This window comes from Cervus elaphus, chromosome 31, assembly GCF_910594005.1.
Source record: "Cervus elaphus chromosome 31, mCerEla1.1, whole genome shotgun sequence".
Lineage (NCBI taxonomy): Eukaryota > Metazoa > Chordata > Mammalia > Artiodactyla > Cervidae > Cervus > Cervus elaphus.
Genome location: NC_057845.1, coordinates 5210415 through 5232718, shown reverse-complemented (window position 1 = coordinate 5232718; position 22304 = coordinate 5210415). Strand labels below are relative to the sequence as shown.

At 47.8% G+C, this 22304-nt stretch overlaps 1 protein-coding gene across 11 annotated transcripts in view; it reads left to right on the top strand.

The window, feature by feature from the left end:
• The window catches only part of EVA1C (eva-1 homolog C), a 112985-nt gene that overhangs the window by 17656 nt on the left and 73025 nt on the right, over positions 1–22304 (top strand). The window contains exon 1 of one of the 11 annotated variants that reach the window (XM_043892692.1): positions 6261–6492. The exons of the other annotated variants lie outside the window; for them this stretch is intronic. Coding sequence (XP_043748627.1) covers positions 6393–6492 — 100 coding nt within the window. The 5' untranslated portion in view covers positions 6261–6392. Of the gene's footprint in view, positions 1–6260; positions 6493–22304 lie in introns of those variants that run through there. 11 annotated transcript variants of the gene reach the window in all.

Below are 22304 nucleotides of genomic sequence, written 5' to 3'. Positions count from 1 at the left end.
TTGCATTTTCTTGGGCTGTGGTGAAGAGTTAATTTGCTGGAATCACTGAAGCCTGAGAACCAGGGGAAACAGCTAAGCTTTTCTCACTGCAGGGCATTTGGGGCCCAGGGCCGACTCCACTGGGCCTTCCTTCCTCCTTTGGATTTTAATTTAAAACCCTTTCTCGAATGGATTTTAATTTAATTATCACCAGGGAATTGAAATTATGAAAGGACAATGTGCAGACCTTAGAAACAGAGCTATCCAATAGAAATATGATGTAATCCATGGATTAATATTCTTTTGTTGTTGTTGTTGCTGTTCAGGTGGGAAGTCGTGTCCGACTCTTTGTGACCCCATGGACTGCAGCATGCCAGGCTTCCCTGTCCTTTACTATCTCCTGGAGTTCGCTCAAACTCATGTCCATCCAGTTGGTGATGCCATCCAACCATCTCATCATCTGTCATCCCCTTCTCCTCCTGCCTTCAATCTTTCCCCAGCATCAGTCTTTTCCAGTGAGCTGACTCCTCGCATCAGGTGGCCAAAGTATTGGAGTTTCAGCTTCATCATCAGTCCTTTCAGTGAATATTCAGGTAGCCACACTAGAAAAAGTAAAAGAGGTGAAATGACTTTTCATAGAAAATTTTATTTAACCAAATGTTCCCAAAGTATGATCCTTTCCACCTTAATCAGTAGTTTTTATTGTTTTTTTATTAAAAAATATTTTTATGAGACTTCAAAGCTAACATTTTTATTTCAAGCTTTTAAAAATTTATTGTTAATGAGATAGTTTGTTCTCTTTTGCTTATGAGGACTTGACAACCTGGGGTGTATTTTACACTTACAGCTCATCTCAACTCTGACTGGCCTCATCTCAAGGGCTCAGTAGCCACGTGTGACCTGGGGGCACCATTCTGAGCAGCGCAGCATTAGAAGGTTGAGCAGGGCATGGAAGTTTTAGAAGTCCAGCGCAGGGCAGCTTTGAGGTCCGGGATCAGCACGCCACCGTAGTTCCTGGTGAGGACACCTTCCTCTTACAGAGCCCCGTCAGGCTGTGTCTCAAAGGGGCCAGTGGCAGCCACCCCAGTCCCCCCTGGGAACTTGGCCTCCCCAGCTGGCCCGCTTTCCCCGTGGATAATAGGTGTCTTCCTGCTTCCTCCAACCCCTTTCCCTGAGAACCATCCTAGACTTCGGTCCTTGGGAAGGGAGAGGGCTGCCGGGAGTCCCTGGCAGAACCTCCCAGCAGTACCAGAAGTTGATCAGCCCTAATCGCCTTCATTTCTTTCTGCCATGAGGATGTCAGGCTGTCCTCAGCATACCCACTGCTTTGGGGCATCAGAGTTCAAGGATGTATCCTCCTCCTGGAACCTCATTTCTCCTGGAAGCTGCTCTCTGTTAACCTCAGCCCACAGCAGAGAGAACCGAGAACCCAGGCTGGAATTCTCCAGGAGGTCTCCCAGCTTATTAGATGCAGGACCAAGACTGGACCCAGGAGGACTCTGCTCCTGTTTGGGGTCACTGTGCTGGATCTCAGGATCAGCTCTCAAAAGGAGCAGGTGTGAGGGGTTCAGAAAGACCCCAGCTCAAAGCTCTCCCCTCATCTGACAGTACCATGGGCTGAACTGGCTCTTTATTATTCCCCTGGGCCTCCCGCTAGAATCACCTTGGGGGTTCTTTCAAATATACTGATGTCTGGAGCTCCTTCCCAGGCTAATTGAATTGGAATTTCTGGGCTGGGACCTGGGCATTGATATTTTTAAATCTCCCGAGGTGGTTCTGCCCTTTAGTCACTGTTGAGACTTGCTGGAAAGCATTGCACACTCTTAAATCTACCATATATTAATTCAGCATTTATTATTTTTCCAGACACAGAAAGTTTGTAATACTAGTACAAAGACTTCCTTTACAGCCTTCATCCAGATTCCCTGAATGTTTCCATTTTATCAGATTCCCCTTATTCTTTCCTAAGTTGCAGATAAGATGTCCTTTATTCCCATGTACTCCCATGTGTTCCTTAAAAACAAGGACACTGTCTTACATAACCAAGAACAATGACCAAAATCAGGATCAAAATAAGAACTTGCTACTCTATTGCTTTCTGATCTACAGACCTCATTCAGATTTCACCGTTTGTTCCCAAAATGTACTTGGGAGCTCAAGAAGATCCCAGATCATGTGTTATTTTCAGTTATCATGTCTCTTTAGCCTCTTTGCAACCTAGAACTGCTCCCCAGGCTGTATATTTCATGACACTGGCATTCTTGAAGATTATGAGATGGTCATTTTATAGAGTATCCCTTAGACTGGCATTTTATAGAGCATCCCTTAGACTGGATTTGTCTGATTTTTGTGTGTGTGTGTGTGGTTTTATCCTTATGTTTGTGCAGGATGTCACAGCAATGAAACTGTGTTCTTTTCAGTGCATTGCATGGGGAGGAATGGGATATTGGCTACCCTGTTACTCTGAAGTGACTTTGATGTTTGGTGAAGATGACTTTTAGGTGAAAGGTGCCATCATCAGCCATTCACACACAGATTGAATCACTGTAGGTAGCAATATGTCTAGCAAAGTTCTTTGGGCCTTGAACTCAGGAGAAGCAAGTCTTAAAGTAGAAGTCGTGCCGTCGCTCAGTCATGTCAGACTCTTTGTTACCCCATGGACAGTAACATGCCAGGCTCCTCTGTCCTACACTTTCTCCCGGAGTTTGCCCAAGCTCATGGCCATTGAGTCGGTGATGCCATCCAACCGTCTCATCCTCTGTCGTCCCCTTCTCCTTCTGCCTTCAATCTTTCCCAGGATCAGGGTCTTTTCAAATGAATGGGCTCTGAGCATCAGGTGGCCAAAATATTAGAACTTCAGCTTCAGCCACAGTCCTTCCAAAGGATATTTGGGGTTGATTTCCTTAGGAGCGACTGGTTTGATCTCCTTGCAGTCTGAGGGACTCTAGAGGGCCTTCTCTAGTGTCACAGTTCAAAAGCTCTTCAGCGCTCAGCCTTCTTTATGATCAAACTCTCACATCTGTACAGAGGGAAAAGAAAAAAAGATTCTAGAACCTGGAGCTTTGGCCAAGGGAGCTAGTCCAGGAAAGGCACTGCCAGTGTTGCTCCTGTTGGGATGAAGTGACAGGAGAGCATTTGTTCTGGAAGGAACTTCAGATTGGGGGGGAGGCGAGGAAGAGAGCCTCCACTCACCTGTGCTTTGGTGAGGACTAACATATTCCTTGTCAATCCTCCATCTAAAACAGAGCAACTCTCTGTCTCTAAGCTCTGATGCACCTCACAGATCCATCTGTTTTCTCCTTTGAGGTTGATGGCTTCCAGTTTAACCCTAGACATAATTCCGGTTAAGATGTTGACCAGTTTGACACTTTTGGCAACTCAACGTGTTTATTATTGACTGCTTATCTCTGTATCAGTTGTGGTTCTTACCACTTCAAAGAACGCTAGAACTTCAGTTGGTGGAAGGCATCCATTTTGCTTCTGGCTCAGAAGACCTTGTGACTCCACAGACGAAGCCTGTTATTTAATAAATGATCAAAACTTGGTTTTCCTTCTGTGTGCATGTATGGAACCATGTATTATTGACTGACTTAGGGAAGGGATGGTATTTATTTCTGGCCATTTGGTATACCAAGTCTCGCTGGGCAGCAAGCAGCTTCCCTCTTGAGCTGCTGTTGCGATTTCTGCTCATGCTTGTCTTTGGCTCGTTATCAGAATGCGTCATTCCCTTTTCTTTGTTCTCTCTCCTTACTTCATATGTTTACCTTCACCTGGGCTGTTGGGGAAACGTCATGTTGTCATGGAGATGGTGGCCACAACAATTTTGTGTTCCCCAAACTCACGTTGTCCCTGGGTCACTTCCTCATACCTTTGAACCAAACAGCAACTAATGAAGGTAATGACAATAGAGATGAATGTTTATCCTCAACTGACTCTGGATGTCCCCCCTGAAAAGATACTGGAGTCTTTACATGGTACCTGTGCCCTTATTTGGAGATAGAGTCTTTACGGAAGTAATCAAGATGAGGTTGTTATACATTGATGCCTAACCCATTAGTTAGGATTATAAGTTTCCTTTCCCCTCTGTATGGATGTGAGAGTTGGCCCATAAAGATGGCTGAGCACTGAAGAACTGTTGTTTTTGAACTGTGGTGCTGGGGAAGACTCTCGAGAGTCCCATGGACTGCAAGGAGATCAAACCAGTCAATCCTAAAGGAAATCAACCCTGAACATTCATTGGGAGGACTGTTGCTGAGGCTGAAGTTCCAATACTTTGGCCATCTGATGTGAAGAGCCGATATTTGCCAAGTGTTCTTATAGACGGGAGGTTTGGACACATACACACAGGGCGAGAAGGCCACGTGAGGGTCAGTTACGCCACCACGTGTCAGGAAAGAACCAGAGCTGGGGGAGCGGCCTGGGACACAGCCTTCCCTGGAGCTCTCAGGAGGAGTGGGGCCCCATCCACCCCTTGGCTTTGGACTTCCGGCCTCCAGAACTGCGAAGCAATGCATTTCTGTTCTTCTCAGCCCCAGTCTGTGGCACCTTGTTTCAGAAGCCACGGGAAGTGAATACAAGAGAGTTCTGAGTCCCACACACATAATAGCTCAGTTAATCTTGACAACGGTCCCCTGCAATAAGTGTCATTTTACTGTTACCTTCATTTTATAGGTGCCCATCTGAGGCTCAGAGAGGTCGGACCGTTTCCTCAAGGTTTCCAGAGCTGGCAGCAGCCGCTTTCCTCAGCCCCATGATACCCACCTCTGACTGTTGTGTTACTTCTTGCATCTCCTTGGCAGCCACTCTGGGCCTCTTCCTCCTTCCCTCCTGCCCTCCTTCCCTCTCTGTCTCCCCTAAAGGGTCTTCCCTGCCCTCCCATCTCCTCAAGTGCCCCTCTCCCGGGGCCCTCGCCCACAGTTCTCACACTAGCCGTCCCCTGTCCCCTGGGGTTTCATTCAGCCACTACCTGTTTGCAGATCGCATCCTGGCTTCCCTCCTCCCAGGTCCCTCTCTGGAGCTTCTGACTCCAGACACTCTACTGGGACACCCCTTGGGCACTCAGAACGGAATCACAGACCCTATTTTCGATGCTGAATTTCCCAAGAGGATGTTTCAGAACCTGGGAGGGATCCCTTCTCTGTTGTTTCTATGTACCTCGTCCCCATCCAATTCTAGGGCTAAATCACTGTCATTTCAGTCTACCAGCTACATCATCAGCAGGCCCCAGTGCAAGGTGAAAATGGGACCTCCTTGTCCAGAAATCAAGGAGGAAGAACTGTTAAAGCTCTAACATTCAGAGCTTGCTTATCATTGCGTTTATTTGCTCTTCAATGTTGTTCTAAGTGAAAAAAGTGGACCCTTTAAATTAGGAGCATGGATTTTATCGATCATCTTCCTATTAGGCGATGCTAGTTTTAAATACAAATATAGGAACATCGAATAGGTGTATGGAATTACAGAAATGATGCGTTCTTGTTTCGTGTATATACTGCCCATTTGTGTGTATACTGCTGTCTACTTCGTCTTACTGGTATGTAAGCAATGGTTGAAAGGAAAAGAAGCTGTGGGAATCTCTGTCTTTCCCTTTCCTTCTATGCCATCATTTGCAGCATGAGTATCTGGCTAATGCCTGGCACTAACAAGAATAAGAAGATACGCTGGGTTTCTGGGTTGTCCGGATTTCATATGATGTCCCAACCAGCTTCCCTCATTCAGAGCCATCCCTGTTCTAAGGGAGAATGTGGTTCTATCAGCGCGTCTGCTTCCCCGGGTGGAGATGCAACATGCTTTCCTGAAGTTCACTTTCAGTTCTGCTGGTGGGATTTCACTTCTGCTGGAATTCTCTGCTCGGGACATCTCACACACTTTATGACAGTGTGATGGCAAGTGACTCTGGGCATCTCCTCTGCCCATACTCATGTCCTCTTGTCCTTTTGGGCTTCATTTGCAAAACACAAGTTCAAGGGTTAAATTGTTAAGACTGTCAAGGAGGTCACAGCAGAGCGTTAAACCGAGAGCCTGGCCCTTCTGAGTGTGGAGCTAGCTCTGTACCCCAGCTCCGGTCGCACACTGGTGCTGTAGACTCTGATCTCCATCCTCTGACCCTGTCCCCCTGCCACTGTCTTAGCTCAGGCCTTCATCCTGGCCCCCCATAGGATGGCGGTCACCTGAATTTCTTCATGGGTCTCTCCAGTCCCTCCAACATGGGCTGCTGGATTCAGGATTTCTCGGAATTGCAGATCTGACCAGCATCACTTGCCTACCTTCAACCTTCAGTGGCTCCCATTGAAACTTCAGGGTAACTTCAAACTCCTTAGGGAAGCCCTGCTAACTTCCCCAGCGTTCACTCCAGACCTCATACCCTGTCCACCTACCATGCCAAAGGTCTAGAAGTTTCCTTTGAGCCCCTGCATATGTGGCCCCTGCTGCCTGAAGCTCATTTTCACCTGGTTACCGCCTGCTCTTTCTTCAGGCATCACCTCCCATCTGGAAGCCTTCCTGCTTCCTTCTTGGGTAAGTCACATGTTCCTTATTACTATCCCCCTCCCGCCAGACACCCTCTGTGCTCCTCCACCACAGCAGTTAAAATCACTCTGGGGGATTTCCTTGGTGGTCCAGTGGTTAAGACTCCACACTTCCACTACAAGGGGTATGAGTTCAAACCCTGGCCTGGGAACTATGATCCCACATGCTGTGTGGTGAGGCCAAAAAAATTTTAAATAAGTAAATAAAATCACTCTGAACATAATATTATGACAAAGTATATATAGAGATGCAGAAGGAAATGGCAACCCACTCCAGTATTCTTGCCTGGAGAATCCCAGGGACAGAGGAGCCTGGGGGGCTACAGTCCACGGGGGTCACAAGAGTCAGACACGATTTAGCGGCTAAACCACTACCACCACCAGATATAAAGAAGTGAGCGATTCCTCCTTTATTTGATGTCTTGGATTCTGGCAGGGGTTGTGAAGCGCCTTTGAACCTGGAGTAGAGACTCAGGTTGAGAGTCAGAGTGGGAACTCACCCCCATCCCACCACCAGTGGGCCAAGAGATCTCTTGAGTCAGCGAAAGTGGACAACTCCCCTGACATGTCAGAGAGCTGTCATGAGGATAATCATGGCAAGTGAAGTGAAAGTTGCTCAGTCGTGTCCTACTCTTTGTGACCCCATGGACTATATATACAGTCCATGGAATTCTCCAGGCCAGAATGCTGGAGTGGGTAGCCTTTCCCATCTGCATGGCAAAGCTTTCATTAAAGGTTGAACATTTCATTTTAAAAAGGAGGAATGACTAATTTTATTTTTTTTAATTAATTAATTTATTTTTGGCTGCGTTGGTCTTGGGTGCTGTGCAGTGGATTTTCCGTTGTGGCACACGGGCTTAACAGCTCTGAGGCATGTAAGATCTTAGTTCCCTGACCAGGGATTGAACCCACGTCCACCGCACTGGAAGGCAGACTCACAGCCACTGGGCCACTGGGGAGGTCCCTACGTACATGCATGTGTGTGTGTGCTTAGTCGCTAAGTTGTGTCCAACTCTCTGTGACCCCATGGACTGCAGCCCTCCAGGTTCCTCTGTCCCTGGAATTTCCCAGGCAAGAATACTGGAGCGGGTTGCCATTTCCTCCTCCAGGCGGTCTTTCCAACCCAGGGATCCACCCTGAGTCTCCTGTGTTTCCTGCATTGGCCGGTGGATTCTTCATCACTGAGCCACTTGGGTGTTCAGCAAAGACAAAGCTTTTGCTCTGAAGGCAATCCTTGAAAGTAGTTGTGCCTGTTTGAATTATATATAAAGGCTAGCGCTCTGTCCCTAATGTAGAAATACACTGGTTCTCATTATTTGAAGTAATATGTTCTATTTCAGTTTTTAAATTTTTTATTGAAGTATGGTTGATTTACAATATTGTGTTAATTTCTGCTGTACAGCGAAGTAATTCACTTATATGTGTATATCAATGTATTTGTCATATTTTTTTCCATTATGGTCTATCACAGAACACTGAACACAGTTCCATGTGCTGTCCTATAGGACCTTGTTGTTTATCCGTTCTGAATATACCAGCTTGCATCTGAAATCTCAAACTCCCAACCCATCTCTTTCCCACCCTCCTTCCCCTTGGTGACGACCAGTCTCTTCTCTATGTCTCTGATCCTCTTCCTGTTTCACGGATAGATTCGTTTGTGTCATATTTTAGATTCCACATATAAGTGATATCATCTGGTGTCTGTCTGTCTCTTTCTGACTTTTTCACTCAGTATGACAGTCTCTCAGTCCATCCATGTTGCTACAAATATTTCATTCTTATCAATGACTGAGTAATATTTCATTGTGTGTATATACACACATTATACCACATCTTCTATAAAGAAGTCAGTTCAGTTCAGTTGCTCAGTTGTGTCCAACTCTTTGCGACCCCATGGACTGCAGCCTGCTAGGCCTCCCTGTCCATCACCAACTCCCAGAGCCTACTCAAACTCATGTCCATTGAGTCGGTGATGCCATCCAACCATCTCATCCTCTGTCATCCCCTTCTCCTCCTGCCTTCAATCTTTGCCAGCATCAGGGTCTTTTCCAATGAGTCTGTTCTTCGCATCAGGTGGCCAAAGTATTAGAGTTTCAGCTACAGCATCAGTCCTTCCAATTAATTTTCAGGACTGATTTCCTTTAGGATGAACTGGTTGGATCCCCTTGCAGTCCAAGGGACTTTCTCCAACACCACAGTTCAAAAGTATCAATTCTTTGGCGCTCGGCTTTCTTTATAGCCCAACTCTCACATCCATACATGACCACTGTATGAGAAGGGTATGGAAGAGTAAATAAGGAACCCGTAGGAGAACAAAAAAAACTGTGAGTCCTTGAGGCCGCTGAGTGAAGCTGAGCCCATTGGGGGTTTACACCAGGAGCGAGTGTGCCAGGGACTCAATTAAGGATGAATGTCATGATTAAGGCCCAACCAGTCTGATTATCGTGCGGGCACCCGTATTTCTTTACATTTGCCAGCCTCACCCACTTCTGCAAAATACAAAGGAAGAAATGCTGCTACTTCCCTTAATACCGGGGTGAAACCGAAGAAGGGGGAGGCGAAATGACCTGCCCCCAAATCCTCTGTTAAACCCACCAGGAGGCTGTAATAGATACAGTCGGTCAGCCTGCCGATTCCCTAAGGACAGACTCTTGGAGACATCTGTTGCAAATTTCAGAAACTTCTCTGCTCTTGTTTTGTTAACTGTCGAGGGAGCAAAACATGTTCAGTCATGGCTGGTGAGGGCCTCCTCTATAGTACAGGGGGAGAAAAGGTACGGTCTGGTGGCTCAGACGGTAAAGAATCTGCCCACAGTGCAGGAGATCCAGGTTTGATCCCTGGGTCTGGAAGATTCCCTGGAGAAGGGACTGGCTGCCCACTTGTCTGGAGAATCCCATGGATAGAGGAGCCTGGAAGGCTACAGTCCATGGGGTTGCAAGGAGTCGGACACCACTGAGCAAGTACCACTTTCATTTTCTGTTTGTAGAACATGTATCGTTAGCCTTAAAAATGCATTCCAGTGTACAGTAGGTGCAGACAAATACTGTTTCAGTCCACTTACACAGTTCCTTCCTCGGTGCTCAGACAGTACAGACTCCACTTGCAATGCGGGAGACCTGGGCTCAGTCCCTGAGTTGGGAAGATCCCCTGGAGGAGGGAATGGCAACCCACTCCTGTATTCTTGCCTGGAGAATCCCATGGACAGAGGAGCCTGGCGAGCTGCAGTCCATGGGGTCGCAAAGAGTTGGATACAACTGAGCAACTAACACTTGCCCTAGAATAGTCAAACTGGTAGTCAGAAGGTACATTCATAGATGCCAGGGACAGGGGAGTGGGGAGGTGGGGTGGAGGGGTTGGGGAGGGGCCTGGGTTAGTTCAGTGTTTAGTGGGGACAGAGCTTCAGTTGAAGAAGGTGAAAAATTCAGGAGCTGGATGATGGTGATGGTTGCACAACAATGTGAATGTACTTATTGCCGCTGAACTGTATAATTAAATATGGTTAGAATACTATGTCTTATATGACTTCTACCACAATAAAAAAGATTTTTTTAAAAAGTGCAGCAAATCTGCCCTGCCCCTAAATCCGGTCCAGTCATTTTAACCTTCTAGACAACTTTCTGAGGTTTATAGCACTGCTCACCAGTCATCATCATCTTTAAAGTTAAAAGAAAAAGTTTTATTATTATGAGCAGTGAAATCACTATATAATTTTCCAATTAACTGAAGAAAGCTCACAAGGCATGCCCTGAAGTCCTCATTTCTACCTTGAGCGTATCACGTCTACCTTGATCATCCTACACATAACCGTCTGGAGCTGAAAGGCTGTTTTGAGGGGCTCGAGGGGGAGGCGGCACCTGCCCGCCCCCACATGCTCGTGTTGGACTGCGTTGGGCTCTTTGGTTGGTCGGCTTCCCTGAGTGTTTCTGAGAGGCTTTTGTTGTATATAGGGATACAGACACTAATTTGGCCAATTCCAAGCAGGAAAGATCAAGTGTAGATTTCATATCTGAGTTTTAAGTGCTGGTAAAAAGTTGCATTAAGTTATCAAATGCACCTCCATCCTGCCTTAATCGCCAAGTGGCTCTGTAGTTTGGGAGTTACTCTGCACCCCAAAGAAAAGAAAAAGCTTTCCGTGTAAATGCTTTGGGCAAATGGGGATTGATCCAGTTACTTTTAAACAACTCGAATCCAGATGGTATTGGCTGAATAACTTTCCGGGCTGGGTACCTGGTTACTGAATAAAGTGTTCGTTTTTGTAGGATGTGAAATCTTTGGTTGGAAAGGCACAGAGAGGCTCCTGCAGATTGTTTAAAAGTAAAATAGTGAGTGTTGTTATACAACTGTAATTCAAGTGTGACACAGCCCATTTAAAACAATTTGTAATCAATTGATTCCTATTTTTCTCTCTTTCTGTCTGTATATGTGTATATCCATAGGCACACATATATAACGTATGTATGGTGTTGTGGTTTCATCGCTAAGTTGTGTCCGACTCTTTGTGACCCCATGGACTGTAGCCTGCTGGGCTCCTCTGCCCATAGGATTTCCCAGGCAGGAATACTGGAGTGGGCTGCCATTTCCTTCTCCAGGGGATCTTCCCGACCCAGGGATCGACCCTGTGTCTCCTGCTTGGCAGTCGGATTCTTTACCAGGGAGCCACCTGGGAAACCCATAATATGTGCATCTGCTGGGCTGTGCTTAGTCGCTCAGTCGTGTCTGACTCTTTGCGACCCCATGGACTGGAGCCCGCCAGGCTCCTCTGTCCATTGGATTCTCCAGGCAAGAATACTGGAGTGGCTTGCCATGCCCTCCTCCAGGGGATCTTCCAACCCAGTGATCGAACCCAGGTTTCCCACATTGCAGGTGGATTCTGTACCGTCTGAGCCACAAGGGAAGCCCAGGAACACTGGAGTGGGTAGCCTATCCCTTCTCCAGGGGAACTTCCCGACCCAGGAATTGAACCGGGGTCTCCTGCATTGCAGGCAAATTCTTTACCAGCTGAGCTATCAGGGAAGCCCAATATATGCATATATGCACATATACAAATTTTTATTGTGTCATAAACAGTGGATAAAGTCCTTCTTCTAGGCTTTATAAGGATCACACCAACATAGCCATGGAAATTACTTGAAGCTAAAGGACTGATTACACATATGGGTCCTATAGGAGGGAGGCACAGTACACCATGGGCTTCCCAGGTAGCTTAGTGGTAAAGAATCTGCCTGGCAATGCAGGATTTGCAGGAGCCTTGCGTTCAATCCCTGGGTTGGGAAGATCCCCTGGAGTAGAAAATCCCATGGACAGAGGAGCCTGGTGGGCTACGTACGGTCCACGGGGTTGTGAAAGAGTTAGACACGACTGAGCACACAGCACACACATAGGGGGCCACATGGGAGAAGCATCCAGGGAACAGCTCGGCCAAGCAGGTGGGGAATTGGGAGAGAGACAGGACCTGTGGGCAAGTGTCTTCATTGGAGGTCAAGGTAGGGTACGTAACAAAGTCACAAGGGGTTTTGTTGGTGTGTTTGAATGACACTAGGTCAACACTCCATGGCAAATAGATGGGAAACAATGGGATCAGTGACAGATTATCTTTTTGGGCTTCAAAATCACTGCAGATGGTGACTGCAGCCATGAAATTAAAAGACGTTTGCTCCTTGAAAGAAGCGCTATGAACCACCTAGACAGCATATTAAAAAGCAGGGACATTACTTTACCAACAAAGGTCCATCTAGTCAAGGCTATGGTTTTTCCAGTGGTCATGAATACATGTGAGAGTTGGACTGTAAAGAAAAGTTGAGGGCTGAAAAATTGATGCTTTTGAACTGTGGTGTTGGAGAAGAGTCTTGAGAGTCCCTTGGACTGCAAGGAGATCCAACCAGTCAGTCTTAAAGGAAATCAGTCCTGAATATTCATTGGAAGGACTGATGCTGAAGCTGAAACTCCAATACTTTGGCCACCTGATGCGAGGAGCTGACTCATTGGAAAAGACCCTGATGCTGGGAAAGATTGAAGGTGGGAGGAGAAGGGGATGGCCGAGGGTGAGATGGTTGATGGCATCACCGACATGATGGACATGAGTTTGAATAAGCTCCAGGAGTTGGTAATGGACAGGGAGACCTGGCATGCTGCAGTCCATGGGGTCACAAGGAGTCGGACACGACTGAGCGACTGAACTGAACTGAAGTGAGGTCAGACTCAGGAGAGCACGTGGTGGGGACTAGCCTTATCACACCAGTGCACCTGGTTGCCCGGGCGGGATGCTCACGTCCTGCTTGTGGGCGTGTTGAGGCCCATTCCACTAGGAACATAGGTCTTTAAAATTGCCAGCACAGTTACCTAGCAAGATTTGTGAGGACTGGGTGATGTCAGCGCTGTGAGGATTAATCAGAATCTACTACTCAGGCATTCTCCTTTGGTCTTCCTCTGCTGGGCTTACTCTCTCACTCATTTAAAAACTATCCATTGCCTTCCGACTGTATGTCAGACTCTTTCTAGGTTCTGGGGATACAGCAGTTAATAAAGCAGTGTTCCTGCTTACATGCAGAAGGGGCGAAACTGACAGCATGTCTGCATGGAGTGGAAGGCGGCAGGGTCACGGCTGGGGGCAGGCAGTGCCTGTGTCTCAGAGCCGCCAGGGAAGCCGTCTGAGGAGGTCACCTTTGCACAAAGGGCAGGATGAAGCGGGGAGGGAAAAGTGGATATTAGAAGGAAGACGCTTTCTGGTGAACAGAATGGCCAAAACAAAGGTCCTGAGGTGGGAGTGTCCTTGGCAGTTTTGAGAAACAAGAAGACCACGGTGGCCAGAGCTGAGGGAGAGAGCTATAAGGATGAGGTCAGGGACTTCCCTGGTGGTTCAAATGCTAAGACTCCATGCTACCAGTGCAGGAAGCCAAGGTTCGATCCCTGGTCAGGGAACTGGATTCCACATGCCACAACTAACAGTTTACATGTCACAGCTAAAGATCTCCTATGCCACATCTAAGACCCGGCACAGCCAAATAAATAAAGGATGAAGTCAGGTAGGCAGTGGAGGGGGGCCTCGATCTTACATGGACTTTAGATATTTTTGCTTGAGTGGAGTTGAAAGCCATATAATGGATTGACGTATGTAGACAAATGCTTAGGCATAAGGACCTGACCCATAGGTATAAATACACAGCTGGGCTTCACACAGAAAAACCTACTTCATATGTATGAATATACACGGGGATAGTATGCGGTTTGGTGAATCAGAGCACCAGTGTGCAGAGAGAAAAGGAGATGTAGAGAGAAAAACTAACAAAATAAGAGATCATTGAATGAGTGATTGCTGGAAACCAGAATTAAATATGAGAATTCAAAGCCCGGGGAAGTGGATAAATGGAACTTGGGTGCCATGTGGCACTCATGGAAAATGAAAAAGTGTTCATTCCTCAGGGCGGAAAAGTCACAGAGAGCTGGGGGCTGTCACTTTTCTTGTCAAATGTTAGCAACTAATTTCCATTTTCTCCATTATTATTGATCAAAATTTGAGAATATTTTTAACGACATACACTTTGGGGTTTCTTTATATGCTATTGAAACAGTGGCAAACATGGAAAATTTTGTAGGTTATGTGCCTTTAGAAATAGTCTGTTTTTTGTTTTTTTTTTTGCTTCCCTGGTGGCTCAGTGGTAAAGAATCCGCCTACCACTGCTGGAGACATGGGTTCGATCCCTGATCCGGTAAGACCTCACATGCCTCAGATCAACTAAGCCCCTGTGCCAGAACTACTGAGCTTGTGCTCTGGAGTCTGTACTCTGCAACAGTAGAAGCCCATGTGCCGCTACTAGAGAGCAGCCCTGGCTCCCTGCCACTAGAGAAAAGCCCACGTGCAGCAGTGAAGACCCAGCACAGCCATAAATAAATAAAGCTTCTTAAAAAATGAGTATTTTTATTTGCTTTGAATAAAATCAGGCATTGAAGATTGAAGGCGGGAGGAGAAGGGGACGACAGAGGATGAGATGGCTGGATGGTATCACCAACTCAATGGACATGAGTTTGAGTAAGCTCCAGGAGTTGGTGATGGACAGGGAGGCCTGGCGTGCCGCGGTCCACAGTCTCAAAGAGTCAGACACGACTGAGCAACTGAACTGAACTGAACTGAACTGAAGAAAATCAAGCAGCTTTATTGTCAAAGAGAACGTAATGGTTTGAGTTTGCTGAAAATAAATGGTAGAAAACTGGATTTTCTAAATTTGTAGGTTCAAAGGAATATATCAGAAGCCAGCAAACATTTCCAAATTAGCACTCAGCCAGTTCTTTTTGGGGCTCGTGTGTATAAAAAAAGCTTCCATGGGACCCTCAAACCTGGGGACAAATGATTAATGGTATAACCCTCATCGTGTATATGAGCCTGTCCTTGGGCAGTTTTATAGAATGTGAAAACAGGCATCATCTACTCTGCATCCAGATGGCTTTATCTTAAATCCAAACCAAGGCTGAGCTTGGGAGCAGCGGATTTTGCCTGCTTGCCCTTGCCTGTCTCGGGGCTCCCTTTAACACAGAGATGGGACTTCCAGCCTCTGCTTCCGTGTACACTCATGCTGTCCTCAGGGAATGAAACCGACAAGCCCAGTCACTGTGCGAGCTGCTTGTGCGGCGCTAAGTCGCTCAGTCGTGTCTGACTCTGTGCAGCCCCATGGACTGTACCCCACAAGGCTCCTCTGTCCGTGGGATTCTCCAGGCAAGCATACTGGAGCAGGTTGCCATGCCCTCCCCAGGGGATCTTCCCGACCCAGGGATCGAAGCCTTTTCTGTCTAACCTGCACTGGCAGGCGCGTCCTTTACCACCAGCGCCGCCTGGGAAGCCCATAAAGTAGGTATCAGTCAGTTCAGCCGCTCAGTCGCGTCCGACTCTGTGACCCCACGACTGCACGCCAGGCCTCCCTGTCCATCACTGTATCACAGATGAGAACCTGAGATCTAAAGGAGTTAGGCTTAACATGCCTGAAAAGCACCGGGCCTGAGGGGTCTCAAAGCACGAATTCCCTACCTCCCAGCCTGTGGCCTCCACATCTGTGCTTTGGTGCTTTTATCCAGGGCCGGCACTGTGGGGCACCGCCCCACTCTGCCCACAGTCCCGTCTGCCTCCCACACTCACCAGCACCTGGAAACTGGCCTGCTTAATGAGCATTCCACAGAAGCCCACTAAGTCTCTGCTTCACACTTTCGCTGAAAGTCTTTTTAAAAGTTTAAAAAGTCAGTGGCACCATGAAGAATGGTGATTAGTAGGCTAATCAATGAGACCTCTAATCCTTTTTATCTCCTTAGTAATCTAACTCAGGGGCTTCCCAGGTGGCACAGCGGTAAAGAGTCTGCCTGCCAATGCGCAGGTTCGATCCCTGGGTTGGGAAGATCCCCTGGAGGAGGAAATGGCAACCCACTGCAGCATTCGTGCCTGGAGAACCCCGTGGACAGAGGGGCCTGGCGGGGTGCTGTGCCTGGGGCTGCAAAGAGTCGGACACGACTGAGCGACCAAGCGCAGCGCACAGTGCGTTTCACCCTTTAACTCACTTCGAGGACAGCAAGGTCTTAGCTTGAAGAAACTGTCATCTGCTCAGTCGTGTCTGACTCTTTGTGACCTCATGGACTGCAGCCTGAAGTCTCCTCTGTCCATGGGGATTCTCCAGGCGAGAATACTGGAATGGGTAGCCATTCCCTTCTCCAGGGGATCTTCCCGACCCAGGGATTGAACCCAGGTCTCCCGCACTGCAGACAGATTCTTTCCTGTCCGAGCCACCAGGGAAGCCCTTAGCTCAATGATTCCCTAAATGAGGATTGAAAGTCATGTGGAATGTTGTCAACAGCGCCATCACAAATCAGTGAGGTAAACGATAAAACGCTAAAAGTTTTGGTATACTCCTCAAAGACCTAGAAGCTTCCTACTTAACACAAGTCCCAGGTGACAGAATGCCAGAGCATTAGTCAGGGTAGGTTAGCTGCTGAAACCCACAACACAACTGCCAAATCTCGCTGGGACAATGAGGATAAAGCCCTCATGCCGAGGTCTGGTGGGGCTGGACAAGTCGGGGGCTGTGCTGCATGTGGTCATTCAGGTGCCCGGTTCCTTCCATCCTAGGCTTTCCCCATCTTCTGGGTCTTCAGGGTTTGTCCTTGTCTCTCTCTTTTTAAGAAAGCAACCGTTTGTTTATTTGTCTGTGCTGGGTCTCGGCCGTGGCACTCAGGATCTCCCTTGCATCACGCGGGCTCACGCGTTGCATCTGGAAGGCTCGGTGTTGTGGCACAGGGGCTTCATTGCTCCACAGCATGTGGGGTCTTAGTTCCCTAACCAGGACTCGAACTCGTTTCCCCTGCACTGGAGAGTGGATTCTCAACCAGCGGACCACCAGGGAGGTCCCTGTCCTCGTCCGCTTTGCCTGCCCTGTGTGACGGCAGACGGCACAGAGGGAGTGGGGGTCACATGAGGAGCTTCCAGCGCCCCGCCGTCAAGTCGCCAGCATCATTTCTGCCCTCTTGCTATTAGCCAGGACTTTCCACTGGCCTACTATATCGTCAGGAGACCTGGAAAACTGCCTCTCCCCAGGGCTCGGGAAGAACTGTATTGTCTCTGCCCTGCCTAGACTCTCACTTCACCTCTGTGCTCCGATGTTTTGTTTCGGGTCCGGGATCTGAGTGCCTCACTTAAGAGCAGCATAGCTACCTCTATCATCCCCCTTTGTGATTGCCTCTCAGACATCTAGGAGACCGCCCGATCTCTCTAGTTCTCCTAATTAAGCTCCGGAGTCAACTTTTTTTGTGCCAAACCTGGCACTGAAGAAGAGACTTAAAGGCTAAACTTGCTTTTTATCTTAATGCTCTTGGGGGTGCAGTGCCCAGCCCTGAGCCCTTTATCCACTGGGGGCCTTTGCTGCGTCCTCAGACTCACTGACTCATTGCTCTAAAGCTGCGTGGGCCGCCCCCTCCTCGTGCTCCAGCCAACTCTTAAACACCCTCGCCAACACAAAAGAAAAAAAAATACCCTTTTCTGGAAAAGAACTTCAAACGTGTAGAAACACCTTTGAATATTTGTGAATAAAAGGGTGTAGTCTCTTGTCTAAAGCATTAAGGGACTGCAGGGTGCTGCTTTATTTTAAGAAAATGAGGGGTGGGAGGAACAAGGACAATACAGTTGAATTCCATTCTCTTCCCAGAAGTAAGGTTGTGAAATTGGCCGCTGGTGATTAGGGGACTTGAGCACACGGATGTGCAGCCAGGGAGGGATGTATTTACATCCTGAGCTTGGACTGACTCAGGCAACCTCAGCCCTTGGGAAATTTGGACTTTAGTGGAGGGCTTCTGGCTTCAGGGGAAAAAAAAAGAGGAAGAATCTGAAGCGTGTTTGGTCTCTTCTAAATACTGTGTGTGTTCTCAGTCACTAAGTCATGTCTGAATTTTTGCGACCCCATGGACTGTAGCCCGCCAGGCTCCTCTGTCCATGGGATTTCCCAGGCAGGAATCCTGGAGTGGGTTGCCATTTCCTCCTCCAGGGGATCTGCCCGACCCAGGATTGGACCCAAGTCTCCTGCATTGGCAGAAGGATTCTTTAGCCCTGAGCTACTAAATATTAGTGGCTTCTTAAACCTTATTTGTTTAAAAGAAGTAAAAAGAGAAAAACAAGAAGGAAGGAGGGGAAGGAAAGAAGGGAGGAAATTTTTCTTTTCCCTCCAAGCTCAGCGGGTGACCTTGCTGACATTTCTGGACATTGCATGACGGCTGCCACTCGGGCTGTTTTTGAGTTGACCATCTAACCGCTGGGGCTCCAAGCAAAGAGGGCTGGCTAGTCTTGTGATTTGCCTTGCATCAGTGAGAGCGCTGAGTAAATCCATGCTCTTCAAGATTTACCGTGTGGTAGGGACTCATTCCCCTGGTGGTCCAGTGGTTAAGACTTTACCTTCTACTGCAGGGGGTGTGGTTTCAATTCCTGGTTGGATTCCTGAGAGCCCATATGTCTTGTGGCCAAAGAACCAAAAGATAAAACAGAGACAATATTGTAACAAATTGAGTAAAGAATTTAAAAATGGTCTACACACACACAGAAAAAGGAAATCTTAAAAAAAAAAAAAAAAGATTTACTTTATGATAGCAATACCTTAGTGTCAGGCAGTGGTTTTTGGGTGATGGCAGATACTGTCCCCACCAATTCTGAGAGGGGATGATCACAGTCACTCACCGTAATCCCAGGCTGGACCCTGGCCTCGGGGCTTTTAATCCTCTGTGCTCCTCCCACTTCCTCCTTGTCCATCCCCAGCTTCAGGATGAGGACGTTCCAGCTGTATGGGATTCTGAAATGCCTTCTGAAATTATCTAAGTTAGATCCACCTCTTAGCTCTGACCATGTTTTACAGACACAGTGGATGTTCCTTTCAGAATGATGTGCTTATCAGTAACCCTCAGATGCTTCATGTAAATAAAAAGTGGGAGGGGGGGGAACTGGTCAAATATGTTTGTGAGATTCCACCTATATGTCCCTCTTCACATCCCAGTACACAGCGGGATCTCTGTGATTTGGAGAAGTCCTGAAGGGCAAGAAGAGTTTGCCTTGGTTTATCGCGCATGTTCCCAGGTTAATTTTGGGTGCATACTTGCTCAGTTGTGTCTGACTCTTGTAACCCCATGAAATGTAGCCCACCAGGCTCCTCTGTCCATGGGATTTCCCAGGCAGGAATACTGGAGTGAGTTGCCATTCCCTTCTCCAGGAGATCTTCCTGATTCAGGGATCGAACCCACGTCTTCTGCATCTCCTGCATGGGCAGATGGGTTCTTTACCACCTGGGAAGCCTTAATTTGGATAGACCCTTCTTTCCCCCCAGCATAACACCTGCTCCTCCTTCCCGCTCCCCGCCACCCCCGCCCGCCCCGGCTCCCTGATTCTTTGAAAATCCGTCATTTACATTTTGGTCCTTCAGGGCTCCCTGGATTATTTGTGTATAAATGGGTTTTTTCCTTGGAAATGCAATGGGCATGATGATTCCAAGAATGTCTTCCCTGGGTCTTTCTGAAGATGGAGAAGAGCTTCTGTTCTTCTTAGGGGTTCTTTCCCATGAACCTGTCACCCACCTTTAGAAACAGGACAACATCAAAGCCTTTATCTAAACTCCTCTAAGATTTGCCCAGCCGAAGCCTCTCTGGACGTGCCTCTGTGGAAGGGGCGAGCTGTGGCCGGGGCTGTAGGAGTTTCTGCTGCCTGCCAGGGAAGAGAGCGGACACCTTCCCACTGCTCCCCTCCCCCAGTTGAAACAAGGGTCAAGGGAGCATTTCCAGGCCATTCCAGATTCCGAGGAGCGATTTCTTAACAGAGTGTGCACTTTTGCCTTCTTTCAGAGTAGTAAATATTTGCCCACAAATAGGCAATCAGACAGTGAAAACGCTGGCTGAGAGTATTAACACATAAAGCGTTCTTGACTGACCCAACGTGATGGGGCATTTGATCCACATAGAACCGTTAACAAAAGCTGCATTTTTAAAAAGGATCCCATCTGGGGACTTCCCTGGCAGTCCAGTGGTTAAAATTCTGTGCTTCTAATTCATGGGGCACGGATTTGATCCCTGGTCAGAAAACTAAGACCCCACATGCTATGTGGAGAGGCAAAAAAAAAAAAGAAACAACACAAATTAAATAAAATTAGATTGTTATATTAATTTTTTTTTAAGGATCCCAGCCAAGAAACCAAGGTATGGGGGAAGCTAAGTGCCACAGTCTGAATGTGTATGTACTCCCCACACCCCTCCCCCCCCACCCCAACATATTGAAATCCTAACTCCCAAAGGGATGGTATTAAGTGGTGGGGCCAAGGGTGGAGCTTAAGTCATGAATCGTCGTTTAGTCGCCAAGTTGTGTCTGACTCTTTGGGACCACATGGACAACAGCATGCCAGGCCTCCCTGTCCCTCACCGTCTCCTGGAGTTTGCCAAAGTTTATGTCCATCGAGTGGGTGACGCTATCCAATCATCTCATCCTCTGCCGCCCTTTTCTCCTTTTGCCTTCAGTCTTCCCCAGCCTTTGTGAATGGGATTCACTAATCCCATGAATCTCTTACGGAAGAGACCCATGGAGTGCCCCTGGCCCTTCCACAGTGAGAAGAGGCCATCTGTGAGCCAGGAAATGGCATCTGGGCTCTCCCTGGATCTTGGACCTTCAGCCCCCAGGACTGTGAGAAATGAACTCCACTGTTCATAAGCCACCCTGTCTGTGGCTTTCATTAGTGCATCCTGAACCGCATGGGGGCCAAGCCGCCTCAGTCCTGTCTGACTCTTTGTGACCCCATGGGCCCCGCCAGTCTCCTCTGTCCGTGGGGATTCTCCAGGCTAGAATGCTGCAGTGGGTTACCATTTCCTCCTCTAAGGGATCTTCCCAACCCAGGGATCGAACCTGTGTCTCCTGCATCTCCTACATGGGCAGGTGGGTCCTCTCTAACCCTAGAGGCACCTGGGAGGCCCATCCTGAATGAAGTAAGGTACTCAGTAATGTGTTGACTCAACCCAACACATTGGAAAGAGTGGACGTGCTCAGTGGGGAAGGTGATTGCATGCTGGAGGGGGCTTTAGGTCATCTGCTCTCTGCCCTTTGTTCAAGGTCAGCCTTGGCAGTGGACTCTTGCTCCCCCACAGTTCCTACCTTTTCCTGTGAGATGTCTGATCCAGAGGGCATCTTCCCAGCTCCTGGGGTCCTCTTTCCCAAGAATCTTTTCCTACACTGACTTCTTACACCCTCTGCCATGGCCATTTCCATCACTTGTAACTGTTCCACCTTGGAATCTGATCAAGCAACTTGTCTGATCAAGCTGTCCTCTCCCTCCAGCTTGCTGGTATAACTGCCCCCACTCTGACCTTGGTGGATCTCAGCAGACCTCTGTTCCCCTGGTCCTCTCCTGTGACCATCTCTTTCCCTGTATTTCTTGGTTTATTTTTTAAAATGTACTTATTGATTTATTTTTTGGCTACACTGGATCTTCACCGTTCCAAGCGGGCTTTTCTCTAGTTGTGGTGACTGGGGGCTACTCTCAGCTTCCTATTGTGGTGGCTTCTCTTGTTGCAGAACACAGGCTCTAGGTGCTTAGATTTCAGTAGTTCTAGCACATGGGCTTAGTTGACCCTCAGCATGTGAGATCTTCCCGGACCAGGGATCGAACCCATGTCCCCTGCATTGGCAGATGGATTCTTAACCACTGGACCTCCAGTGAAGTCCCGCCTCACCTATATTTAGCTTAGAGCCCACAGTTCATCATTTCAAGCTCTTTCTTGCTAACACTGCGTTTCAAATTTGTCTGATTCTAACCCACAGTGAGAAATGTAATTTAAATATGACCTCGGACTCCTGTGTCTGTGTATTTATACCCACACACATGTACATACATAGGTTCTCTCCCAACCTCAACCCAATCGTAATTATTGAAAAATCTCTCCCTGGTCATCAGTTCTTATGACTAAGCCTCATTTCTCTCCTCACCTCACCAAGTCATTATAAGGGTCATCTGTACAAACTCTTAGTTTCCTCACCCAGCACAGGCTTGGTCTCTTACAGTTCTGGAGGTCAGAAGTCTAAAATCAAGGTGTTAGCAAACCTGCGTCCTTTCGGGGGCCTTCAGGGTACCATCTGCTTCCTTGTCTTTCCCAATTTCTAGATACCGCCTGCATTTTTGGCTCATGGCTGCTTCATTCCAACCTCTAGGTCTATGGCCACACCTCCTTCCTCTGACGCTGACCTTCTTGCCTCCATCTTATAAGGACCTTGGAGTTATATTGGTGTCTCCCAGGTCATCCAAGGTGTCTTGCCATCTC